The 23,493-nt window shown below is 50.7% G+C and overlaps 1 protein-coding gene across 1 annotated transcript in view; it reads left to right on the forward strand.

Annotated features, from left to right (window-relative positions):
* Sag (S-antigen visual arrestin) overlaps window positions 1-22,844 on the forward strand; it is a 32,910-nt gene extending 10,066 nt beyond the window's left edge. Inside the window, exons 4-14 of the mRNA XM_023722066.1 lie at window positions 187-380; window positions 1,895-1,954; window positions 2,986-3,062; window positions 4,488-4,623; window positions 6,226-6,310; window positions 9,974-10,046; window positions 12,976-13,113; window positions 14,982-15,059; window positions 16,009-16,032; window positions 18,164-18,219; window positions 22,723-22,844. Of these exons, the coding sequence (XP_023577834.1) occupies window positions 187-380; window positions 1,895-1,954; window positions 2,986-3,062; window positions 4,488-4,623; window positions 6,226-6,310; window positions 9,974-10,046; window positions 12,976-13,113; window positions 14,982-15,059; window positions 16,009-16,032; window positions 18,164-18,219; window positions 22,723-22,772 (971 nt within the window). The 3' untranslated portion in view covers window positions 22,773-22,844. The remainder of the gene's footprint in view (window positions 1-186; window positions 381-1,894; window positions 1,955-2,985; window positions 3,063-4,487; window positions 4,624-6,225; window positions 6,311-9,973; window positions 10,047-12,975; window positions 13,114-14,981; window positions 15,060-16,008; window positions 16,033-18,163; window positions 18,220-22,722) is intronic.
* Window positions 22,845-23,493: the final 649 nt, after the last annotated feature.

Below are 23,493 nucleotides of genomic sequence, written 5' to 3' on the forward strand. Positions count from 1 at the left end.
TTTTTTTTTTTTTTTTTTTACTGTAATATGCACCTTAAGTCCTTTCTGATGTAAGCATTCTCTGTATCATTTTGTACCACCCTTCATGGTACTGATGCTCAGCCAGCCCTTCCAGACACGGCAGCCTGGACCCCGCTCATTCCGGGGCAGCGGGCACAAGCTGACCGCGTCCCGCTCTCGCTCCAGTGTTCGTCACGCTGACCTGCGCCTTCCGCTACGGCCAGGAGGACATCGACGTGATGGGGCTGAGCTTCCGCCGAGACCTGTACTTCACGCGGGTGCAGGTGTACCCGCCTGTGGGGCCCGCGGGCGCCCCCACGCGGCTGCAGGAGAGCCTGCTGAAGAAGCTGGGGGCGCACACATACCCCTTCCTGCTCACGGTGAGAGGCCAGGGCCGGGTGGGCAGGCCTGCAAATTGCACCCTTGCGGGAACCCAGAACAGTTCTCTCTGTGATTGTCTCTTGTTTTGAGGCCTTCAAAAATAGCATCTGCCTTCGAAGGCATCATTTCCAGCTGCCGGTTGGCTCTTTCCCCTCCGCTGGCCACCTAATTAGACGAGACTATGCTGCCTGCACAGCTATAAAAAGAAACCAGCAGAAGTGGCTGCAGGAGTGCTCAGCCGACAGAGACCTGGGCGCAGGGCGGCCTCACCCAGCCTTTCCTTGGCCCGGGTGGGTCTCCTTGGCCGCATCCCTACTCTCACGGAAGTCTGACGTCATAGGCACCTGACGTCACGTGCATCTGCTCCAAAAGAGGAAGTGTCTGCCACGCCCTTTCCTACTACCATGCAGTCTCTTTTGCTGCCTCTTCCTCCTCCCCTGCTCCTCATTGTTCTTCCTCTTCTTCTTCTTCTTCTTTTTTTTGAGACAGGGACTCCCTATGTAATTCAGGCTGGCCAGCTTGGAACTCACAAGGTAGATAGCCCAGGTTGCTTCCAACTCGTGGCAATCTTTCTGCCTCAGCCTCCCATGCATCAGGATTCATGTCTACTCCACCACACCAGGAGCTTGAGGTTTAGTAGCTGTGGCTTCTGTGTGGGACCATGAAAATCTTGTGGAGGTGGACAGTGGGGACCATTGCAGTGTGTGTTTGATACCAATGAACTATATACTGAAGAGAGAGAAAATGATAACTATTATGTTATTCTAATTCACTACTGTTTCATAAATTTTTTTAATGGTACTTGCTCCCAAGCCTGGCCATGTGCTTGCTGGCAGTTTGAAGTGACAATCCCTGGTGACAATGCATCAGAACCTGAAAATGTGAAGGATTTTTTTCCCCAGCATTGTTTGTAATGGCATAACAATGAAGACCGTTACAAGGCCACCAGAGGAAGGGAGGTCAGCTACATTCTGTGCCTCATTGACGCCCTAGAAGCTGTGGCTTAGAACTTGCATGCCTCAGGCCTGCAGCCCCAGAACTCAGGAGGCTGTGGCAGGAGGGGCGTTTTTGCAAGTTCAAAGCCAGCCTGCCCTGCCTAGTATGGTGACACAGACCTGTCATTCAGGCACTTGGGAGGCTGAGGCAGGAGTTTTGCCAGGAGTTCAAGGCCACCTACAGCTGCTTAGTGAGTTCAAAGCCAGCTTGACCTACACAGCAAGACCCTGTCTCAAAACAATAGGCCCTAATCTTTCTAAATCAGGTTGGGCTACAGAAGTGAGAAAACAGAGCAGCAGACACACTCGTCACTTGGCCTCATCTCTGGTACACGCGCCTGCGCACACTCATCCCCCTGTCTATGCACACAAAATGCGTGCCAGGCGAGGACCAGCTCCTCTGGGTGTGCATGGGGCAGGCAAATCCATTGTCCTCTTGCTTCTTGTCCATCTTTCCCTAACTGGTGTGATGACTGCAGACTGCATCCGCTGAGAGAAATCCTTTCCTCTGTCCACAGTTTCCTGACTACCTGCCCTGTTCTGTGATGCTGCAGCCTGCTCCGCAAGACACAGGCAAGGTTAGTTAAAGAAGAAATACCGTGGATTTGTTTGTTCCTGTGCTCTTTCGGTGGACTTTTTTTTTTTTTTTTTTGCAGAACCGGGGATTGAACTCAGATCCTTGTGTTTGCCAGTCAAACGCTTATCCTACTGAGCCATCTCCCCGGCCCCGATTTTTGTTTGTTTTTGAGACAGGGTCTCCGTATGTAGTTCAGGCTGGCCTTGGACTCACTATGTAGCCCAGGCTGGGCTGGAGCTCAAGGCAATCCTCCTGCCTCAGCTTCCCCAGAACTCGGACTTTTAAAAGTAGCTTCTTGTCTTTGAACATGTATTTATGTTCCACACAGACTTTAGAGTTGCCATGAACCTTGAATCCCCTGTTGCAGAACTTGGAGTCGGCGGCCCATGGGTCACCACGGACACTGGCCCTGTGCCACTGTGGCTGCGCTGGCCAGGGTGGTGGCCAAAGTGCAGCCCCAGCCCCCAGCCTATGGAGGGCATGGTCCAAGGGGACACACCCAGGGTGCAGCTACTGGCACTGCCCAACGCGCTTGCTCAACCCATGTGTACTCTAAGGGTTTTTTTTAAACGAGGAGGTTTTGCCCCAAATCCCATTTCTAGTTTCTCCTAACTTGGGTGATCTGGGGGCAGTGGGGACCGTGACTCCCTGCCATGCTAGCTTTGGAGTCTGGGCTCACAGCCCCATCCCCTGCCTGGCGTCTGGGCCCCCACACCTTGCAGGGCAGGCAGAGGGAAGTCAGGTGCGCACACACACAGGCTGGAGTTTAAGAAGGACAGGGCAGGGAGGTCTCAGCTCTCCAGGATCTCCCTTAGTTCGCGGCCAGCCTGGGCTCCCCAGTAAGACCCTGTCTTAAAAAAAACAAGACAAACAGACGGCCCTAAATCCCCACACCTGCCCTTCTGCAGCCCCCAGAGGACGCCCTCTCCTGGGGCGCTAGGTCCCTTCTAATCCTCCTCCAGCCAGCCCTCCTAGGAGCGCTGTTGCTGCCTCTCCCAGAGAGCAGGCTGAGCGCTGCCTCTGCCTCAACAGAGCTGCGGGGTCGACTTCGAGGTCAAAGCGTTTGCCACAGACAGCAGCGAGGCTGAGGAAGACAAAATCCCCAAAAAGTAAGGGGGCGGTGGGATGAAGTAAGGGCTGGTGGGTAGACATGGGGAAGAAGCCGCCTGCTCTGGCCTGGGTGGCTGCCTCCCTATGGGCTGGGGTCAGGCCATTGCCTGCAGTGGAACTGGCCAGGGCCTGCACCAGCTGGGGCTCCTTGGCTCGCTGCAGGGAAAAACCGAGAAAATGATAGCAAGTGCCCAAAGGTGCCCAGATCCCTTCTTTCCTTCTTTTGGGGGGTACAGGATACTGAGCTCGGGCCTTTGTACTGAGTATGCACCACCCCCACTTCTTACTTTAAATTTTGAGACAGCAAAATCACTGTGCTGCCCAAGTCAGGCTGAAATCTAGGGCATGCCCCCACCTCCCAGAGAGCTGGGACTCCAGGCATGCACGCCTGTGCCCGGCTTCTCCTTTCTTCTAATTTTTTATTTATTATTACTTTTTAATATTTATTTATTTATTTATTTATTTATTTATTTATTTATTCAGAGCTGGGGATTGAACTCAGACCCTTGCACTTGCCAGGCAAGTGCTTATTCTACTAAGCCATCTCCCCGGCCCCTTAAATTTTATTTTTATCAACACCTATGCATAGTACATGATGAACACATTCATTGTGGGGAGTCACTACGCATGCTACGTGGATGCTGTGTGTCTTCATCTTTTTATGTCTCCTTCTGAAGTTTGCCATTGTAACTGTTTCAACCTCAACTCAGTAGCAACAGGCACATTCCTGTGTTGTGCAGCCACAGCAGTACCTATCCTTAAAACTTTTCCACCACCCTGTAGACAATCTCTGTTCCTAGGAATGAATCAGTAGCCCTGCTTAGCAACACCTTATGCTTCGTTGGGGTGGGGCGGTCTGGGGATTTTTTGAGACAAAGTCTTGATATGTAGCCCAGACTGGCCTTGAACTCAGGGCCTCCTTTTGCCTCCGCCTCGTGAGTGCTGGGATTCCAGGTGTGTGCCTCTATACCTGGACATTATTTTATGGGGTTTTTTGTTCTTGTTTTTTTTCCGGAACGGGGGATTGAAGTCAGGCCCTTGCACTTGCCAGGCAAGCGCTTATTCTACTGAGCTATCTCCCTGGCCCCTACTTTATGTTTTGTGCCTAAACCAGATCTCCTCCCCAGCCCTTCCCAACCCTCCACACTTGCATGTGCATGTGTGTCTCTCAGTGCTTCTTAGGCAGAGCACTCACATGTGTCACCTTTACACAGAGCTCTGAAGCCTGTCACAGAAGGGACTTGCACCACCCACGGCCTCACTAGGGGGGCGCTGAGTGGGCGCCTGATGGGGTGATAAACACCATGCCCCAACACCTGTGCCGCTGGTGGCACGAGCAGAGGGCCAGAGTCCAGGTCTTCCTGGGGTCCCTCCCTGGGGTCCCCTGCAGCACCGCAGGGTTCCCACTGAGACCTCTCACACAGGAGCTTCGTTCGGCTCCTGATCCGGAAGGTGCAGCATGCTCCACCTGAGATGGGGCCACAGCCCTGTGCTGAGGCCTCCTGGCAGTTCTTCATGTCGGACAAGCCCCTGCACCTCGCCGTCTCGCTCAACAAAGAGGTACATGTAGCTCTAGCCGGCTTTGACTCTAGATTGGGAGCTGGTCCCCCCATGGGTATTGGAGTAGGGGTGTGCTGGTGGGTGTGGCTATTGTCTACTAACCTCCCTTCCAGCTGGCTTTGCCTTCCGGGTCGCCACGGCCCGTGCTCTGACACAGCACTGTTAGGTGCACTACCCCAAATTGTTCACTTCTGGCTGGGTACAGTGCAGCTTTGTCTGCAATCCAGCTCATTGCTTGGAAGGCTGAGGCAGGATGATCACAAGCTGGAGGCCAAAGGGCTGGGGAGATGGCTCCATAGAATAAGCGCTTGCCTGGCAAGCGCAAGGAACTGAGTTCAATACCCGGTTCTGCATTAAAAAAAAAAAAAAAAAGTAAATAAGTAAAGTAAACTTTGGGGCCAGGGAGATGGCTCAGTAGAATAAATGCTTGCTTGGCAAGTGCAAGGGCCTGAGTTCAATCCCCAGTTCCACAAAAACAAAACAAAACAAAACAACAACAACAAACAAGTTGGAGGCCAGAATAGAAAAAGGACTGGGGCTATAGCCCAGTAGTGGAGCCTGGCCTAGCAGGTGTGAAGCCCTGGGTTCCATCCCAGTACCATGTGCCCCACCACATTACTTCCCTGGGATATTCCGGTTTCTTAGGAATGATACAAGGTGGCCGTTGTGTGTATGTGAGGTTACCAGTGAAAGGTGTCATTGTGCATAATGATGAAGCCACCTGCCAAGGCTTTCTCTGGTCCCTCTGGTCACACAAGAGCCTCACATAGCATGTGCACACACGTGTGTGTAGGCGTGCACATGAACCCACCTGGATTACACAGGTCGCTGCCAGGGAGAACCCTATCACCCAGTCTACCCAGCGGTTTCCTTGCCTTTCACTTGTTCTGTTCCCCAAAACCTCAGGATTCTACTGAAAATACCCCAGCTTCTTCCTCTGGGACACTCAGAATCCCAATATCCTCCTCATTCTTCTGCAGAAAGGGCAGAAGTTTCCAGGCCCTTTTCTAGAGGAAACATTGTCTAGCATTTTTTCTTCCTTAAAAATTGGGGGAAGCTGGGCATGGTGGTGCACACCTATAATCCTATCACTCAGGAGGCTGAGACAGGAGGATCATTGCAAGCCCAAGACTAACCTGGGGGGCCGGGGAGATGGCTCAGTGGAATAAGCGCTTCCCTGGCAAGTGCAAGGACCTGAGTTCAATCCCCAGTTCCACAAAAAAAAAAAAAAAAAAAAAAAAAGACTAACCTGGGCTACAAAGTGAGCTCAAGGCCAGTCTGAACTGCGTAGTGAAACGCTGTCTCAAAAAGACAAAAGAAAAAAAGTGGGAGAGCTGGACATGGTGGCACACACCTATAAACCCAGCACTCTGGAGGCTGAGGCACGAGGATTGCCATGAGTTCAAGGCCAACCTGGGCTACATAAGCAAGTTTAAGCCCAGCCTACACTACACAGGGGGCCCTATCTGAAAATAAAACAACGAAAGGGAAATTCAGCCACATTTCTTTAGTTAAAGGGATTCATACTACTTTAGAACACCCTGAAACTAAAGCTTTGGTGACAGTGTTTTCCCTTGCTGACCTCTCTCTTGCCTTTTTCAGATATTCTTCCATGGGGAGCCCATCCCTGTCACTGTGACTGTAACCAATAACACAGAGAAGACAGTGAAGAAGATTAAAGTGCTAGGTAGGACCCGCTCCTCAGAGCTAGAGGGCTGAGTGTTCTGGAATGTCTTAGCCTGCTCAGGTTTCCTGAGGGTCAGTCTGGTCTGATAAGGCCCCTCTGGGTCCTCAGAACAGTTTGTCTCTGTTGTCATAGGGAGCAGAACCTTAGAGGGAGATTGACCTTAGAAGTCACACCAGCCAGGCGTGGCAGCGCATGCCTTAATTCTAGCAACTTGGGAGGCCAAGGCAGGAGAATCACAACTTCAAGGCCAGCCTGGCAATTTGGTGAAACTGTGTCTTCAAAATCAAAAGAGGGAGGGCTGGTGAGATAGTTCAGCCGACTAAGCATCTAAGTGGACTAAGGGACTGGGGTTCGATCCCTGGCACCACATCTCACGCTGGCCCTACCCCTGGGCGCTGGGGAGGCTGAAAACAGGAGGATCACTACAAGTTCAGGCTGTGTAGTAAGACCTTGAGCAAAATACAAAAAAAAAAAAAAAAATCAAAGGAGGGGTTTGGGAGTGTGGCTTAATGGTAAAATGCTTGCTTGGCATGCAGAAGACCCTGTGTTCAATGGCAAAAGTTGTCATCTCACTCAGCCCCATGCCCATGTCGGGCTGGCTTTTGTCTTGGGGCGACATCCCTCATACATGATTTTCCCATCTCCCTGTGACTGTGCCTACCCAGCAGGGCTCAGCTGTAGCAGATCCTGCAGGAAAGGAGGGAGGAGAACTGCTTTGTGGGCCACTTCTAATTTTTTTTTTTGTTGAGAGATGCAGCTAGTGTCCTGGGAAAGGCATTGAATTGAAAACACAGGGGTTAGTCTGCGGGCTTGCACTAAGTGCCCCTGACATCCACAGTGGCCACTCCTTGACACCCTTTCCAGGCTTTGTGGGCTCTAACGTGAGGAACTGCTTTGTAAGTTGCAAAGGGCTGTCTCACTGTGGATGACATCCTGGTCTCTCCTTGGCTCCAAAGGCATCGAAGTGCAGCTCACATATGAGCTGCAGAAACTGACAGGTTGGGTCGACCTGGGAGGCTGACCTCTAAACTCAGAGGTTTTATTGCAACACTGGGAATCAAACCCAGAACGTCATACCCGCTGGGCAAGGATTCTACCACTGAACCACATCCCCAGCCCTAAGTTCAACTTTTAATCCTAACACTTAACGGCCAGTGAAAAAGTAGACTGTTCATGGTGACCAACTGTGCCAGCCTCCCCAGACGAAGGGTGTGGAATTTCAGTGCTTAAATGCACTGTGTCCTGGTAAGTCACCCTGGGTATCTGCTATGGCTCGAGTGTGTCCCCCAAAAATTCATGTGTTAGAAAGGCAACCCTCAAATCCATACATTAGGGATATTTGGAGATGGGACTTTTAGGAATTAAGTAGGATTAGAAGAGGTCATGAGAGTAGAGCCCCACAATGATATTAATGGCTTTTTAGGAAGAAGAGAGACCCAAGCTAGCACCCCTGCTCTCTCTTTCATGTAATCCCCTGCTGTGTTGTGCCCAGCACAGAGTCCCCACCAAGCATCAGCATCTTGCGTGGCCTCCCCAGCCCCCAGGGCCACAAGCCAAATAAAACAAACCCTGTCTGTGGAATTTAGCTACAGCAACAAAAAGATGAAACACAGTGCCATATGCTTTCTCTGCGTGTTTGTGGTAGATGAAGTCAGTTTTCGAGTGTAAATTTTCAACTTCCAACTTTGTTGGGTGTCAGCGCCTTAGTCATTTCCTTGTCTCTGGGAAGTAACACCTGGCACCTACAGCTGCAAGGAGGAATGTTTTATTTTGGCTCATGTTTCAGTGCAGGGTTGGCCACTCCAAAGGAACAGTGTGGCACAGGGGGAGGAGGAGGAGAGCTGCCCACTGCATGGAGCACAGGAAGCAGAGAGAAGGGAGGGTGGGGAGGAAGATAAAGCAGTCCAGACCACACCCTCCTGGGCCATGCCCTTCAAAGGCCACCACCATGTCACGCCCAGGCCATGCCCTGGTCAGCCTCTTCCCACCACACCACGCCTCTAATGGTGGTTGGCAGGGGGCCCTCATAATCCAGTCACCTTCCTAATGCATAAGGCTTTGAGGGCAGGCTTGATAAAGTATAGTTATTTCTGTTTCTCAAAGTTCTGTGAATCCACCCTGACAGTGAAGCCTCTAACCATGAAAGGAGCTAAAGAAGTTTTCTAAAATAAAATGTTAGGATCGTGAGATAGCTCAGCAGACTAAGAGCCTGCTCAGGCAAGCTCAGGGACCAAGGTTCCATCCCCTACACCACGTGCCGCGCAGGCCTCACTTCAGAGCACCTAAGCCAGCAACAGAGTCCGGGCCGTAGTGGTGCACACCTGTAATCCCAGCGCTGGGGAGGCTGAAAACAGGAGGATCACTACGAGTCCAGGCTGTGTAGTGAGACCTTGTACCAAATACATTAAAAAAAATTAATAAAACAAAATGTTAATAGATTTCTATAGGCCGGGTTCTGTGCTGAATGCTTTAAATTATTTCTTTTCATCTTTGAATTTGATCTTATTGTTTTGTTTTGTTTTTTGAGACAAGGTCTTGCTATGTTGCCCTGACTGGCCTCAAACTCACAGTGATCTTCCTGCCTCAGCCCCCAAGTGCTAGGATCACAGGCATGCACTACCCCATGTGACTGAATTTTATTTTATTTTTTATTAATTAAATGTATTGGTACATCTTAGGAATGCATAACGATCACATTCATCATAAAGAATTTGTTTCTTTTTTTAAATTTTTTTTTAATGTGTGTGTGTGTGTGTGTGTGTGTGTGGCCAGCTCAGCCCACCAGGGGGCGGGGCTGGCTGGCATGTGGTGCTGGGGGATTGAACTGCAGTCCCTGTGCTTCACTAAGCTTGTTCTAAGTAGGTGCTTTAGACCACTGAGCCATCTCACCAGCCTGGAATTTGTTTGTTTGTTTCTTTTCTTTTCTTTTTTCTTTTTCTTTTTTTTCTTTTTTTTTTTTTGGTGGAACTGGGGATTGGACTCAGGCCCTTGCACTTGCCAGGGAAGCTCTTATTCTACTGAGCCATCTCTCTGGCCCCAATCATAGGGGATTTGTACCTGTACATGATATAACTTGATTTTTTAAAGTCATCTTTTCACTCCTCACTACCTCCTTACAGATTGGATGCGGTAATCACCCCTATGGATTTGGAAACTGAGGTGTAGAGGAACTAATTAATTCACCCACAGTTAGTGGCTAAGCAGAGCTTTGAGCCTAGGCAGCCAGGGTCTTGAGGGCATCTGTCCTCACCCACCGGGTTACACCACAATCAACGGTGCCGGCTTCTAGCCAGTTTCTAGAAAGCTGGGAGGCTGGCAGGGGGCGCTCATTAAATACACAGGGCTGTGGAAGGAGCTAGGTGTGGAGAGAGAACAAATGGCAGGGTGGGGGCCACAGGACTCTGCCTTTGACACCCCCCCAGGGGGCAGACTAGCTCTCAGGAGCTGTCATCTTAGGGTCTGCTTCATGGGTGGGGACTGGCAGAGCTGGCAGGTCAGGGGGAACAGAGGTAGCCTGAAGGCACAGGGTGGAAATTGCAGTCTTCAAGCTGGGAGCTGGGGGAGCCAAAAGTAGACTAAGTGGTCACCCACAGGGGCAGCCTGCTGCGTTCTGGAAGGCCGGGAGGGCCCGTGCTGATCACCTGACTCTTTCTCCCTCTGCAGTGGAACAGGTGGCCAATGTGGTTCTCTACTCGAGTGATTATTACACCAAGCCGGTGGCCATGGAGGAAACCCAGTAAGTAGCGCTGCGGTTCCATTTCCGGGCTGGCAGCCTTCTTTCACACCCGGCTTCCTCTTTTGCTCATGCCAAGAGGGAACTAGCATGCGGCCCGGCCCCAGCTTTTCACTTCCTTCCCCTTTTCTCGCTGGAGAGGCACAAGGAGAGTCAGCATCAGAGTTGTATAAGCCTCGCCCAATCTCACCAGACTTGTAGGTCCACCCATACTAACGGATGAGGAGAGGACCAAAGCCAGGTGGGCCCTTCTGTGTGTCCTTGGAATGAGTCAACAGGAATGTGGCCCTGTTTCTGCCCCTTGAGCAGATGGCCAGGCTGGGGCTCTAGCTCTTGATCTTTCCTTTGGTTTTTTTTTTTTTTTTTGGTGGAACTGGGGTTTGAACTCAGACCCTTGCGCTTACCGGGGAAGTGCTTATCCTACTGAGCCATCTCCCTGGCCCCTGTCCTTCGATTTGAAAATCATGTATCAGTGACTGGAGCTATTCCCATTCTTGGCCAGTTGTGACTTCTGTCCTTTCATAGAATCAAAACCAAATGAGATTCCTGCAGCAGCTCCTTCGTTCAGGCAGGGGAGCCCTGTGGGGTCTCCCTTCAAGCTAAGAGGTCAGAGAGGTTCATTTACTACGGAGCCAGAGCCGGGAAGGAGGGTCAGCTCCCACCTGGGAATGCCTACCCCACTCATCTAGCTGGCCTGTGCTAAGTACTGGGTAAAACAAGGCCAGGCTGAATTGGCATGGAGGGGAGGAATTGATGATGGAGAAGGATAAACTGACGCACTGAGTTAACATCACAGAACATCTAAGAGGCAACTTGAGGATAAACTATTACTCAAAATGACTTCAGCCTTAAGTTTAAAGCTAGGTCTGCAGTGGAAGCAGGAAAGAACCACAACTCTTGGCTGACGTTGTGCCAGGGCTGGGGTCTGTCCACGTGCTGGGCACACCCTGGTCATTCTTGCCCAGGGTCTCGGCCCTCACTGGCCTTTTGGCAAATGGTCAGGTGGTTCTCAGGATCCTGGCAAGTGTTCAGAGACCTCCGAGGATCAGGAGGGAGCCTGGCAGCTGGGCCCATCAGCTTAGTGGGTCACTCAGAAGGCTGCAGGACACAAGCCACTGTCCCCAATCTGGTGGCTCCTGGGGCTTCATTGGGCAGGCCTCTTCTAGCTGGGTTCCAAGCTGCTGCCTACTGTCTGCACCCAAATCCTGCAGGCCCTAGGAAGTGGCCCTGGGGCCTTGGCACTGTGCTCTGGCAAGATCTGCTGCAGAAAAATCCAAGTCCATCACTGAGGCGCCTTCCTACCAGTGGTGTGTGCTTCTGTCACTGCTGCTGCCCGAGGGGAGCTCATAAGAGAGCACACACGAGGCCCAGGTGGGAGGATGTGGCTACCCCAGCTCCAGCACAGTGCTGTACCATACTTCCTGTAGTCACCAGAGGCAGGATAAGCTGCAGCTGCTTTAAACTGCCCCCTGGGGAGGAGGGGGAGCGGAACAGGGAAGTCTTCAGTGAGAAGCAGTGGAAGTCAGCTGTCTGAGACCGCACTCAGGAAGTGGCCCTGGGCCACACCCTGCCTTCCTCTTCCAGCCTGGGGATGGTGGTGTGGGTGGGGGGTGTGCTGTGGGTGCACGCTCTCTTCGGCCTGGGAATGTGCAGCCACCTGGGTTGGCATGGGTGCCAGGCTGGTGAGCACAGGTGCATCGACCTGTGGGGCTGCCTCATGAGCCCCCATGCTGCATGTGCTCCTGCTTTTCTGTGTCCCCAACTCTCCCCTCCAGGCTCTGCCTGCTCACCAACCGTGTCACCTGCTAGTCCTCTTTGTAGGGACAGTGGTTGGTGATGAGGGCCTTCCCAGCTGGACTTGTGGCTGACCCTCATCCGAAGGCTCTGCCACCGTGAAGCCTTAGGTGGAGACTAGCCAGGGTCTCTGAGCCGGTTGCTTATACTTAACACCACAGAACATTGTAGAAAATGTATGATTCAGAACAGGCTGGGGGGCTTGCACATTAGCTCAGTTGTTTACAGCGCCTGCTTGGGCAAACTCAGGTGCAGGGGACTGAGGTTTGATCCCCAGCTCCACAAGCCTCACTAAACCCACCCTTAAGACAGCCTGAGCCAGCCAATAAATAAATAAATAAATAAATAAATAAATAAATAAATAAATAAATAAATGTTCTTAAGTTTTTAGGGCCAGCCAGATAGCTCAGCAGACTAAAGCTCCTGCTTCAGCAGAGCACAGTGGCTGGGATTCAATTCCCAGCATGCCGTGCTGGCCCTAGCCCTGACCCTGGGGCGCGCTGAGATGGCGATTGAGACTGGGTGTAGTAGCGTGCGTCTGTAATCCCAGCCCTTGGGAGGCTGACAACAGGAGAATCTATGAGTCAGATCTATGTAGTGAGACGCTGTACACCCTATACACCCTGTCCTAAATTCATTAAAAAAAAAGGGGGGGGGCTGCCCCTTAGCTGAGCTCCTTAAGTGGCTGCTTTAACAAAGCATTTAGGCTCAGGTTGCTGTGGTTCGATCCTTACAATTCAAGCCAGCCAAAACCTGCCCTGAAGGCATTTGGAGCAAAAAAAAAAAAAAAAAAAAAAAAGAACAGGCTGGGACAAGAGGCTAGGGGAACCATCCCAGGGTTTCTGCCAGCTTCAAGGTTCCCTGACAGCAGAACTGTGGTCCAGGAAATCACTCAATATCAGATTGGGGGCTGCAGGGTAATGATGTCTATGGTGGTTGTAAATCTCCCTGTTCTTTTTTTTTTTTTTTTTTTCCTGTCTTTTTGAGATAGGGTTTCCCTCTGCAGTTCAGGCTGGCCTTGAGTTCACTTTATAGACCAGGCTAGCCTCACTCACAGTGATCCCCATGCCTCAGCCTCCTGGGTGCTGGGGTTACAGACGTGTACCTTGGCACCCAGTTCTCTCCGTTCTTCCTACAGAGAAAAAGTGCCACCCAACAGCACTCTGAGCAAGACACTGACGCTGTTGCCCTTGCTGGCAAACAACCGAGAAAGGAGAGGCCTTGCCCTAGACGGGAAGATCAAGCACGAGGATACCAACCTTGCCTCCAGCACCATGTGAGTTCCTGTGACTGGCAGGATGCATGGTGGGCAGGTGTAGGTGTGGGGCCCCAAGGAGCCCTCCCCTCCCAGCCACACCATGAAGTGGTACATTGGCAGCTACAGGCCCAGGCTTCTGCAGCCCCAGCCTTGCTACCTCCTGCTGGGCTGCCCTGGGCAGATGGCCTGAGCTGTCTGAGCACCCCCATCTCCCCATCTGTAAAGTGGGAGTGATAACAGTTCCAACCTCATGGATCATGGAACGGTGACACATACTGAGACAGCCCTGGAAGTGTGATGCCTAACACCCAGTGACCAAGAACAAACCGAGTCTCGGAGCTGGACACTCACACATTTATTCATTCCTGCCAAGGAAGGTCAAAGTGGCTTCAGGCATCAATGAGATTCTGGATTTAGGCTCCAGAGCTGGGAAATGCTATACATCTGGGCTTCGTGGCACATACCAGTTATCTCAGCACTCAGGAGGCTGAGGCAGGAGGATTGTTGTGAGTTCGAGGCCAGCCTGGGCTACACAGTGAGTTCATGGCCAGCCTGAGCTATAGAGCATGACCTTGTCTCAAGAAATAAACAACAAAAGAAGATGCTGTACAGCAACGCTCCAAAGCCAGCACCCGCAGCAACTCACAGGCAGCCTGTTAGCCTTCTGTTTCTGGAGCCTGCCGTCGGAGAGCTCAGGCGCTTGGGGAGCAGCCAAGATCTGGCTCGAGACCATAGCCACCCTTGCCCCCTCTGGGGTCACTCTGTGCCCACCACATCACTTCCATAGTGACTGTGGGAGTCATAGTTCTGTTGCTCACATACGTTCTGCGGACCTAACAGGGACATTGGGGCACCAAGTACAGAGAACACCTGGCAGAGAGCAGGTGGTGGTTGGAGGTTTGTCTGAGGGTAAATTGCCACGCTGTCATGTTAGGGGTTAGGGGTTTTTTTGTTGTTGTTTTTTCTTTCTTTCTTACTTTTTTTTTTTTTTTTTTCAATTGTTTCATCACTGGGAAATTTAACAACTGAAATGAAACTTTGTCTCTCTTTTTTCTTTTCTTTCTTCTTCTTCTTTTTTTCAATCTTTTTGAGACAGGGTCTTGCTATGCAGCTCAGGCTGGCCTTGAGCTCACTTTGTAGCCCAGGTTGGTCTAGAACTCACAATGATCCTTCTGTGTCAGCCTCCCAAGGGCGGGGATTATAGGCGTGAACCACCATGCCTGGCTCTGTGTTGGGTTTTAAAGCTTGATTGTGAGGCTCCAGGGAAAGATAAACAGGGAAACTGATACCCTAAACCTACATAAAAGTGTGGCAGGCATGACACCAGCAGAGGCACTACACTGTCAGCGTACTGTGGTTTGTGGAGTAGCTCCTAAATACGCACACTGCTCCACATTGCTGTGAGGAGGCTGTGCTCGCCTCATTTTAGGGTAAGCAAATGATCTGAAAATGGGGGAGGGCTGCCCATTAGCTCAGGTGTTTAAGTGCCTGCTGAAACAAAGCAGTGAGGCTCAGGATGCTGTGGTTCCGATCCCCTCATCCTCGCGCCAAACCAGACCTGCCCTGAAGGCAACCTGAGCAGCCCCCCAAAAAAGAAATCCCCCCCAAATGATCTGAAAATCGGGCTGCAGTGCAGGCGCCCAAGTCAGTCAGTGGCAGAGCAGAGGGGCTGGGGCCGGAGCTTGCTGGGTGCTTGGGCCTGTGACAGATGAAGCCCAGGGCCTTTCCCGTGGGACATGCGGCTGCTGCAGGGGGAGACACAGATTTCACACACCAGGTGTGAGGTGCCAGGACTCTGGGAGCCTTGCGGTGCTGTAGGGGACCCGGTCTCTTCCTGGGCTCTTCCTGCGGTACCTTTCACCTTTCTCTTCCTTTCTGTGGGGCAGCATTAAGGAGGGCATGGACCGCACTGTCCTGGGCATCCTGGTGTCTTACCATATCAAGGTGAAGCTCACGGTGTCAGGGTAAGTGTCCTCGTTCTGCCCCAGCTTGGCCTGTGGCACGCAGCACTGTCCCCTCCCTGACGCCTATCTGTCAGCTCCCCTGTAGCCCACTGGGAGAAGCCCTGTTGGGGCACCGTGCTGGCAAAGTGGGAGTGCGTGGGCATGCATGCGCGAGTTGATAAGCGCAAATCAATGTAGTCGGGTGTCATATTGTGCTTCAGAAAGGAATGTTGGAGGAACTCAGAGCAAACCCGTCCTTAGTTCTGATTGGGAGGCATCAAGGGCTAAGAGTGCAGCTCAGCAGTATAGCACCTGCCAAACAGGCGCAAGGTTGTGAGTCTGATTCCCTGGACCAAAAAATAAAATAGGGCTGGGGAGATAGCTCAGTAGAATAAATGCTTGCCTGGCAAGCACAAGGGCCTGAATTCAATCCCCGCTTCGCAATAAATGAATAAATAAAATAAAATAAAATAAAATAAAATAAAATAAAACAGGGCCAGGGAGATAACTCAGTGGCATAAGTGCCTACCTAGCAAAAGCAAGGTCCTGAGTTCGATCCCCAGCAAGATAAATAAATAGGGCTGGCCAAATAGCTCAGTGGATTAAAGTGCCTGCTTAGGCAGAACACATTGGCCGGGGTTCAGTCCCCAGCATTCCATGTTGGCCCCTCCTTGGGGAGCACTGAGATGGCAATTGAGACTGAATGTGATGGCGCACGCTTCTAATCCCAGTGCTTGGGAGGCTGTAAACAGGAGAATCACTATGAGTTCGATCTACATAGTGAGACCCTGTAGACAGTGTAGACCCTGTAGACCCACAGGTGGGTAGGAAGGGCCAAGAAGGTGCTGGAAGTTGTGAGTTAGCTCCAGAGAACTGAGAAGAGGGTGTCGTCCCACCTGTGGCCGAGGGGAATGAGGTGCAGCCGGGCTGTGGCGGGGGACATGATCACAGTTGTTGTTTTATTCCCTAGGTTTCTGGGAGAGCTCACTTCCAGGTAAGCCCTTCTACCTTCATCTTCTGCCTGATTGCTGGGGTGCCAGGGCTACTGAGCCTAGCGTCCAGTAGCAACTCGGGAACCCCGGTTTCCAGGGAGAGGTGTGATGAATGGTCCCCGCTGTCTCTGGATGCGTGGAAACCCACTTGGCCAGTCTACACGCACACAGAATGCTACACATTCCATGCAACTGCTTTTTGTGTGTGTGCGCGCCACAATACACAAATATGAATTTTACCATTTTAATCTTGCAAAGTATACAGTGCAGTGGCACTAAGTATATGTCCAGGGTTTTACAACCAGCATCCTTAGTTAGACCCAGAACATTTTTACCATCTACAAAGCAAACTTAACACTCGTGACGTGGTTGGATTCTTGCCCCTCCCTGCAGCCCTGGCAGCTTCTACTCTGCTTTGTCTCTCCTGGATTTGCCTGTTCTGGACATTGCCTAGAAATGGAATCCTGTAACGTGTGGCTCTTTGGTGACTGGCTTACCTAGAAGAATGTTTTCAAGGCTTGTCTATGTTGTATCATGTACTTCATTCCTTTCCATGGCCAAGTAATATTTGGCTACATGGACAGAACATGTGTTGTTCATCTGTTCTTCTGTTGGCGGACACTTGGGTTGTTTTTACCTTTTGGCAATTATGAAGTGACATCTGTCTTTTCAATCATGCACAAAGAAGCAACACGTTCAGAAATGTTTGAGACAGCACATACCTGTATCCCAGTACTCAGGAGCCTGAGGCAGGGGGAGCACAAGTTCAAGGCCAGACTGAACTATACAGTAAGAGCAGGTCTCAAAAAACCAAGACAAACAAACAGACAAAATGTTTGAGACCAGTCCTATCGCCTGATAGGTTTTGATGGTGTCGCAGCAGAGAAATAGGCAGAAGGAAAAAGGGGAAAGGGGCTTCATTATCTTGGAGGACACAGAGAGAAATTTGGGAAGATAAGGAAGTCTCTGGATTGGAACAAAGCGAGGCTGAGGCTTTTATGGCCTGTTGCCAGGGGTAGGGTTTGAGGGGATGTTTAGATACACCTGAGGAGTGGATTGGGGCCTTCCCCAAGGTGGCGGGAAAGGTAAAAGGAAATTGCACCCTGGGCTGAGTTAGAGAAGAAGCGGGGAGGTGGTCTCTGGGAAGATGTGCTTTGGTTTTAAGGGCTTCAGCCACATTGGATGACCACCATAATAATTCAGCAGTTCAAACTAGGACCAGAACCTTTCAGCGCCTGTGTCCCTCTCCTGGAAACCTGAGTTACACTTGTTCTTCCACCTCCATCACCTGGCATTTTGTGAATAGGTGCGCTCCACCCAGAAGTCAGCCTGGGTTAGGAGTAGGGCGTCCTGGGAGCCAAGGAGCCACTCCTTTTTTCTCACCCCACCCCACATTTCCATCCATCCTCTTTCCGGATTTCCTTTCTGCCCACTTCCTTCCTTCTTTATGCATAAATTCCAAACCACTCCAAAGCCCTCTAGCAATTGAATTTGATGGGTTGTGCTCCTCTTTGTCCTGCTCTTTGACAAGAGAAGACCAGCACATGCTCAGCATACCAGATATCTCTGTCTCTCACTGTCTGTCTGTCTGTCTGTCTGTCTGTCTGTCTGTCTGTCTGTCTGTCTGTCTGTCTCTAGCACCTCTCTATATAGTTTAACCTTGCTTGAACTTATAATGTAACCTAGGCTGGCCTCCACCTTCACTGACCCATCTGCCACAGCCTCCCGAGTGCTAGCTAGGGTTACAGGCATGCACCACCACGGTGGCCTGCAAAGAATATTTTAAAAAACTCTTTCCCTGGGATTTCACCTTGTCTCTTCCCACGTCATCGTGTCACCACAACTAGTAACCAGGGCTACGGGAAACCCAAGACCTACTAGGATGGCCTCAGCCAGGCCAAGGGAAGTTCCTGGACTGCATTCCAGGGAAGGTATTTCAAATTCCTGTCCGACCACTTCCTGATCTCTGCTTTGTTTGTTTTTGTTTGGAATCCCACTCGCTTGTCCTCCGGCCTGAGCCTGGGGATCTTTTGCAGTCTCTGTAGGCCCAGCTTTCCGCTGTGTGACCTGGAGATGTGTGCGTGTGTCCTGGGGCGCGTGGGGTACTCACTGATCTGCACCCTTCTCTTTTAGTGAAGTGGCCACGGAGGTTCCCTTCCGCCTCATGCACCCCCAGCCGGAGGACACAGGTCAGTGGTGCTGCTGTCTGGGCTGTCCTCGCTGTCCCCTTCAGGTTTACGCCGTTCGTATTTCCAGTCTTTATTTTTGTGTGTGTGGTACCGGGGATCAAACTCGGGACCTTGCACTTGCCAGGCAGGCGCTTATGTAACTGAGCTATCTCTCTGGCCCTTGCCAGTCTTTCTTGACTGCACTTCTCAGTATGGAAGTGGCCAGCCAGGTGTCGCTCGTGGGGAGATCTGCTCAGTCCTGAGCTCCTCCTCCTGAAAACAAAACAGCGACTGCCTTGGGAGGGTTTTCAGGGGTGATTTCCCAGCAGAAGTTCGGCTGCCAACGATTTGGCTTTAGATTTAAAGATGATTTAGGTGACAAATATATTTCAGAGCCTGAGGCTGTTGTATTTCATTTGGGGGAAAAAGCCCTCATATTTCATTTGGAAGCACTAACAGGCATTTAGAAGATGAGAAATATGTTTTGCAAGTGGCAGCTGCAGTGAGGAAATAGACAATGCCAGAAGAGGGGGTCAGGCCGGGTTTCTGACCCTCTGCTGGGCTGAGTTATAAATGTAGGCGCTGTCCTGTCTGTGCACGGTAGGTGCGGGGACACAACTGTGTTCACGCAACTCTGCAGGCACACTCACACTGGTGGGAGGGCTAGGCAGATAGTGCGCACCTCTAAGCCCAGCACTTGCCTGTGCAGCGGATCATTGTGAGCTTGAGGCCAGCCTCGTTACCTAGTGAGCTCCAGGCCAGCCTGGACTACTAAGTGAGACTCGGCCTCACACAACAAAACAAAACAAAAATAAAGAAATACATAAAATAAAAAGGGCTGAGATTGTTCAGCGGATTAAAGTACCTGATTAGGTGGATGCAGGGACTGGCATCCCCTGTGTGCCATGCCAGCACTGCCCCGGTGGCCCACTGAGATGGCAATTGAGACTGGGCACAGTGGCACGTGCCTATGATCCCAACACTTGGGAGGCTGAAAACAGGAGGATCATTACAAGTCTGATCTGTATAGTGAGACCCTGTACTACATACATAAAAATAAATAAATAATAAAAAGGCTTGAAGTATAGTTCAGTGGGGGAATTCCCCCCTCCCATTTCAATATCCATTACCAAACAAAAAGACATAGGAAGTAGCAGAAATGAAATAGGTGTGATCTCAGAAATTCTCAGGAAAAATTCACAGTGTATTAAGGTAGGCTGGTTGGCAGGAAAAACAAACTACAGCAACAACAAAACCCTGAAACCGTGTGAGTGTGACTTCTCCATAGTTAGATAATTAAGAATATTTTAAGTAAAAGTGGTATAAACTGGTGCATGCCTGTAATCCCAGCACTCAGGAGGCTGATGCAGGAGGATCATTCCAAGTTCAAGACCAGCTTGAGCTCAAGACCAGCCTGAACTACATAGACCCTGTCTCAAAATGGCCAAAAAAAGTGGTAGAAATCTTCAGGATTTATTTTTCTCATATTTCATAAATAGTTTTTTGTATTGATATTAAAATGTCATTTAAATGTTGAGACAACCCTCTGTATCTCTCAAAGTATCTTTCCAACTTTTTTTTTTTGTTGTTATTTGTTTTGAGACGGGGCTTACTATGCAGTTCAGCCAGCCTTGGACTCACTGTGTTGCCCACCCAGGCTGACCTCAAACTGCCAGCAATCCTGCCTCAGCCTCCTGAGTGCTGGGATTACAGGCGTGCATCACCATGCCCAGCATCTTTCCAACTACTTTGCATTCAAATCCTCAATTCACTTTTCCAAAAGCTTCCACTGGGAGGAAAATAGAGGGTTTTGCATTTTTCCTTCATTAATGATTCAAGCATCAAAATACTATTTTTAGACAGCTCTTTGGGACTAATTAGGGCAGCAATCCAGGAAGGCCCAGATGAAGCCATCTTTAAATACAATTACAATTTTTATCTCTGAGATTAAGATGCTTTCTCATTTCTTTCAAGGACCTGAGGAAGACAGTCACCTGAAATGACATCAGGGCTTGCATTGGGTGGTTTTAGACAGACTTGGGGACTTAACTTGGGAGAGGTACAGCTTTTCTTCCTCCACTGCTGATATTTTAACCCTCTGGTCATTATAGCCCATACAGTGGACATCTCATGGAATCAGGATGTCACAGTGATCTTTTGTCCTATGGATTTCAGGGAGTAAGACTTAGAACAAATCCCTCTGAGATTGCAGAGCTCTAACTGCCTGAGATTTATGGATGACCTGATCTTGCATCTCCTGTCTTGCCTTCCTTCTCCCATGCATCTGTCCCTATGAAGTAATGTAAAACTGCTAGTGAGGCCAGGTGTAGTGGTGGTGCACTCCTGCAATCCCAGCACTTGGGAGGCTGAGGCAGGAGGATCACCATCAGTTTGAGGCCAGCCTGGGCTTCAAAGAGAGTTCAAGGCCAACTTGAACTGCATAATGAGACCCTGTTTCAAAAAGACAAAAGACAGGGCCGGGGAGATAGCTCAGTAGAATAAATGCTTGCCTGGCAAGTGCAGGGTCCAGAGTTCAGTCCCCAAGACAAAAGACAGAGGTGGGGGGGGTGGGGAGATAGCCTGATCCCCTGTACCAGGAAAAAAAAAAAAAAAAAGCGAAAGCAAAGCAAAACAAAATGCTGATGAGTTTTGTTGTCTTCTGAAGACCGTCCTTCCTGAATTTAGGGATGTCAGTTGCCCCTCCCTGCTGCCTACTCTGTCAAGGGGAGGTCTGGTTAGCATACTGTCACCCTTAGTATTCTGGGGCTGCAGGGCCTTTCTTGCAGGGGAAGTTTCTGAAAGTCGGCTTTTCTTTTTTGGTTTCCTGTGCCCACAAACCCGGCTCCCTCCCTTGCTGGCTTGCAGGGAGCCAGGGACACAAAAGCAAAGGGCACTTGGAACGCTGTGTTCCTCAGGTCCTCTGCAGCTCTTCTTTCACACCAGAACTTCACCCGGTGGGCAGAGAGCTCAGAAAGCACAAAACGCTCCAACTGAGACTAATTGAAACACATGACAAATCGGCTGCCCTTGGAGGTCAGGGCATGCACAGAAACTGAAAAGCGAGGGGCCAGGTGCGGCCTATGAGCTCCAATACACCCCTCACCCTGGGGTGCTGGGGAACAGGAGCTCCTAGGTGTCCCCACCCCTGAGAGCCCAAGGGAGTGGTGTCTGGAGCTCTGGCATCCAGCAGCAGCAGCAGCAGCAGCCACAACAGCAGCAGCAGCAGCAGCGTGACTGGGACTTTGATAGGGTCACAGGATGCTTAGGGAGAAACATTTAGAGAACAGTAGTGTTTGGGGAAAGGGTCCAGTGGCAGCGGCACAGCTGGAGGGGATAATGGGGTGAGGCACTGATGAGTGCTCCTGAGGCCCTGGGTTCCATCCCCATACTGGGGGAGAAAACTGGTGATCAGAGCCCTGTGTGGTGGCACACCTCTTGATCCCAGTGCTCAGGCTTGGGCAGGGGGGTCACTGTGAGTTGAAGGACAGCCTGGGCCCCATAGCGAGACTCTGTCTCAAAAAACAAAAGCTGGGGCCAGGGAGATGGCTCAGTAGGATAAGCACTTGACTGGCAAATGCAAGGATCTGAGTTCAATACCCGCTTTGGCAAAAAAAAAAAAAAAAAAAAAGCCACTGCCATGGACACACCCCTAGACCCCCTGACCTCTCACACCACAATCTGCTAAGGGGAATGTCCAGGTACTGCCATCCAGATTCTGTGTTAACTTACTTGTCTTTCTTCCCCTCCCCCATGCCTTCATTCATGCTTGCAGCAAAAGACAGGTGAGCCCGTCGGTGCCACTCAGAGTTCCCTGTATCCCGTGACCCTACCTCACATGCGAACCCCTCCTGCAGTGTCCATGCATGTCTTTTGTGTCTACCTGCTCCTAGGGACTTAGGTGCCTGCACAAGCTTATGCTGGCTGTGTCTCCCGCTCTGTGGATGATTGCCTTTTGTCCTATTTTTTTTGTTTAGTAAAAAGTGTTTGAAGGAAAATCCTAGGGTCCCCTGTTCCATTCTAGGAGAACCCTAATTGGGTTCCTTTGGTACAATAAGATTGAGGGTTTTGTTTCTCTGAAGATATTCTTGGTTTCAAGGAGCATGTGCAGCCAGGCTTGGTGGCACATACTTAGAATCCCAGCACTCGGGAGGCTGAGGCAGGAGGGTTACTCTCAGTTCCAGGCCAGCCTGGGCTACATAGTGAGTTCAAGGCCAGCCTGAACTACTTAGTGAGATCCTGTCTCAAAAAGAAATCAAGGGCTGGTGAGACAGCTCAGCAGACTAAGTGCCTGCTTAGGCAAGCAGAGGCACCACATGCCGCATCAGCCCCGCCCCAGGTGCACTGAGCCAGCAACAGAGACTGAACATGGGGGCGCATGCCTGTAATCCCAGTGCAGCGGAGGCTGAAAACAGGAGAATCACTAGGAGTCCGAGGGGTAACGAGACTCTGTACCAAATACATAAAAAAAAAAAAAATCAAAGAGCATGTACTGACCAAAATGTTGCCTGTTTTCATTTTTTTTAGTCTACAGGATGAAAATTTGGTTTTTGAGGAGTTTGCACGCCAAAATCTGAAAGATGCAGTTGAAAGCGGGGAAGGAAAGAAGGAGGAAGAGGCTGCCCCTGATGAGTGATTGGTGGACTCCGAGCTGTTTAGGACCTGTGGTTCCAGAGCAATGAGCGAGCCCCAGAAACATGCTAGCTGTGGAAATAGGAGTCTTCCTCTTGGAAATAAAGCATTTTCTGCATCTGGTCACGGGTCTGACTGATTGGCTGGGTCTGCTGAGCTGATGTCCCTGACATAGGGTCCGTGGAACGTGGGGGTGGGCAGCTGTGTCAGGAGGAAAGGTCAGCCTTCCACAGAGTATCTGGCGTGGTCCACGGGGGCTCTGAAAGCCGAGGTGTTTGCTGCTGGGGACTGGGGAGGTGTAGGGCTTTCCCAGGGGTCCTGGTTCATTTAAGCTGCTGCTTCAGAAACACATGGGCGAGTTTTAATTGCCCAGTCCATCTGAGCTCTAGGCACGGTGAGGAGCGCCTGAGATACACTGAGCAGAGAACAGGCACTGCAGGGCGTGGTGTGCAGGCCTGTAAGCCCGGTACTGAGAGGCTGATGCATGAGGAGCGCTCAGAGTTCAAGACCAGCATGAGCTACGCAAAAGAATAAAACAAAAAGCCCCAAGCGCCCCCCCCAAAACAGTAGATCCCGGAAATGCATGGGGGTTCTTTTCCTAGAGCACCTGCAAACTGTGAAAAGTCACAAATTTCAGATATGGTCAGAAAAATGCTTATAAATACC

This window comes from Octodon degus, unplaced genomic scaffold (genome assembly GCF_000260255.1).
Source record: "Octodon degus isolate 3935 unplaced genomic scaffold, OctDeg1.0 scaffold00089, whole genome shotgun sequence".
Taxonomy (NCBI): domain Eukaryota; kingdom Metazoa; phylum Chordata; class Mammalia; order Rodentia; family Octodontidae; genus Octodon; species Octodon degus.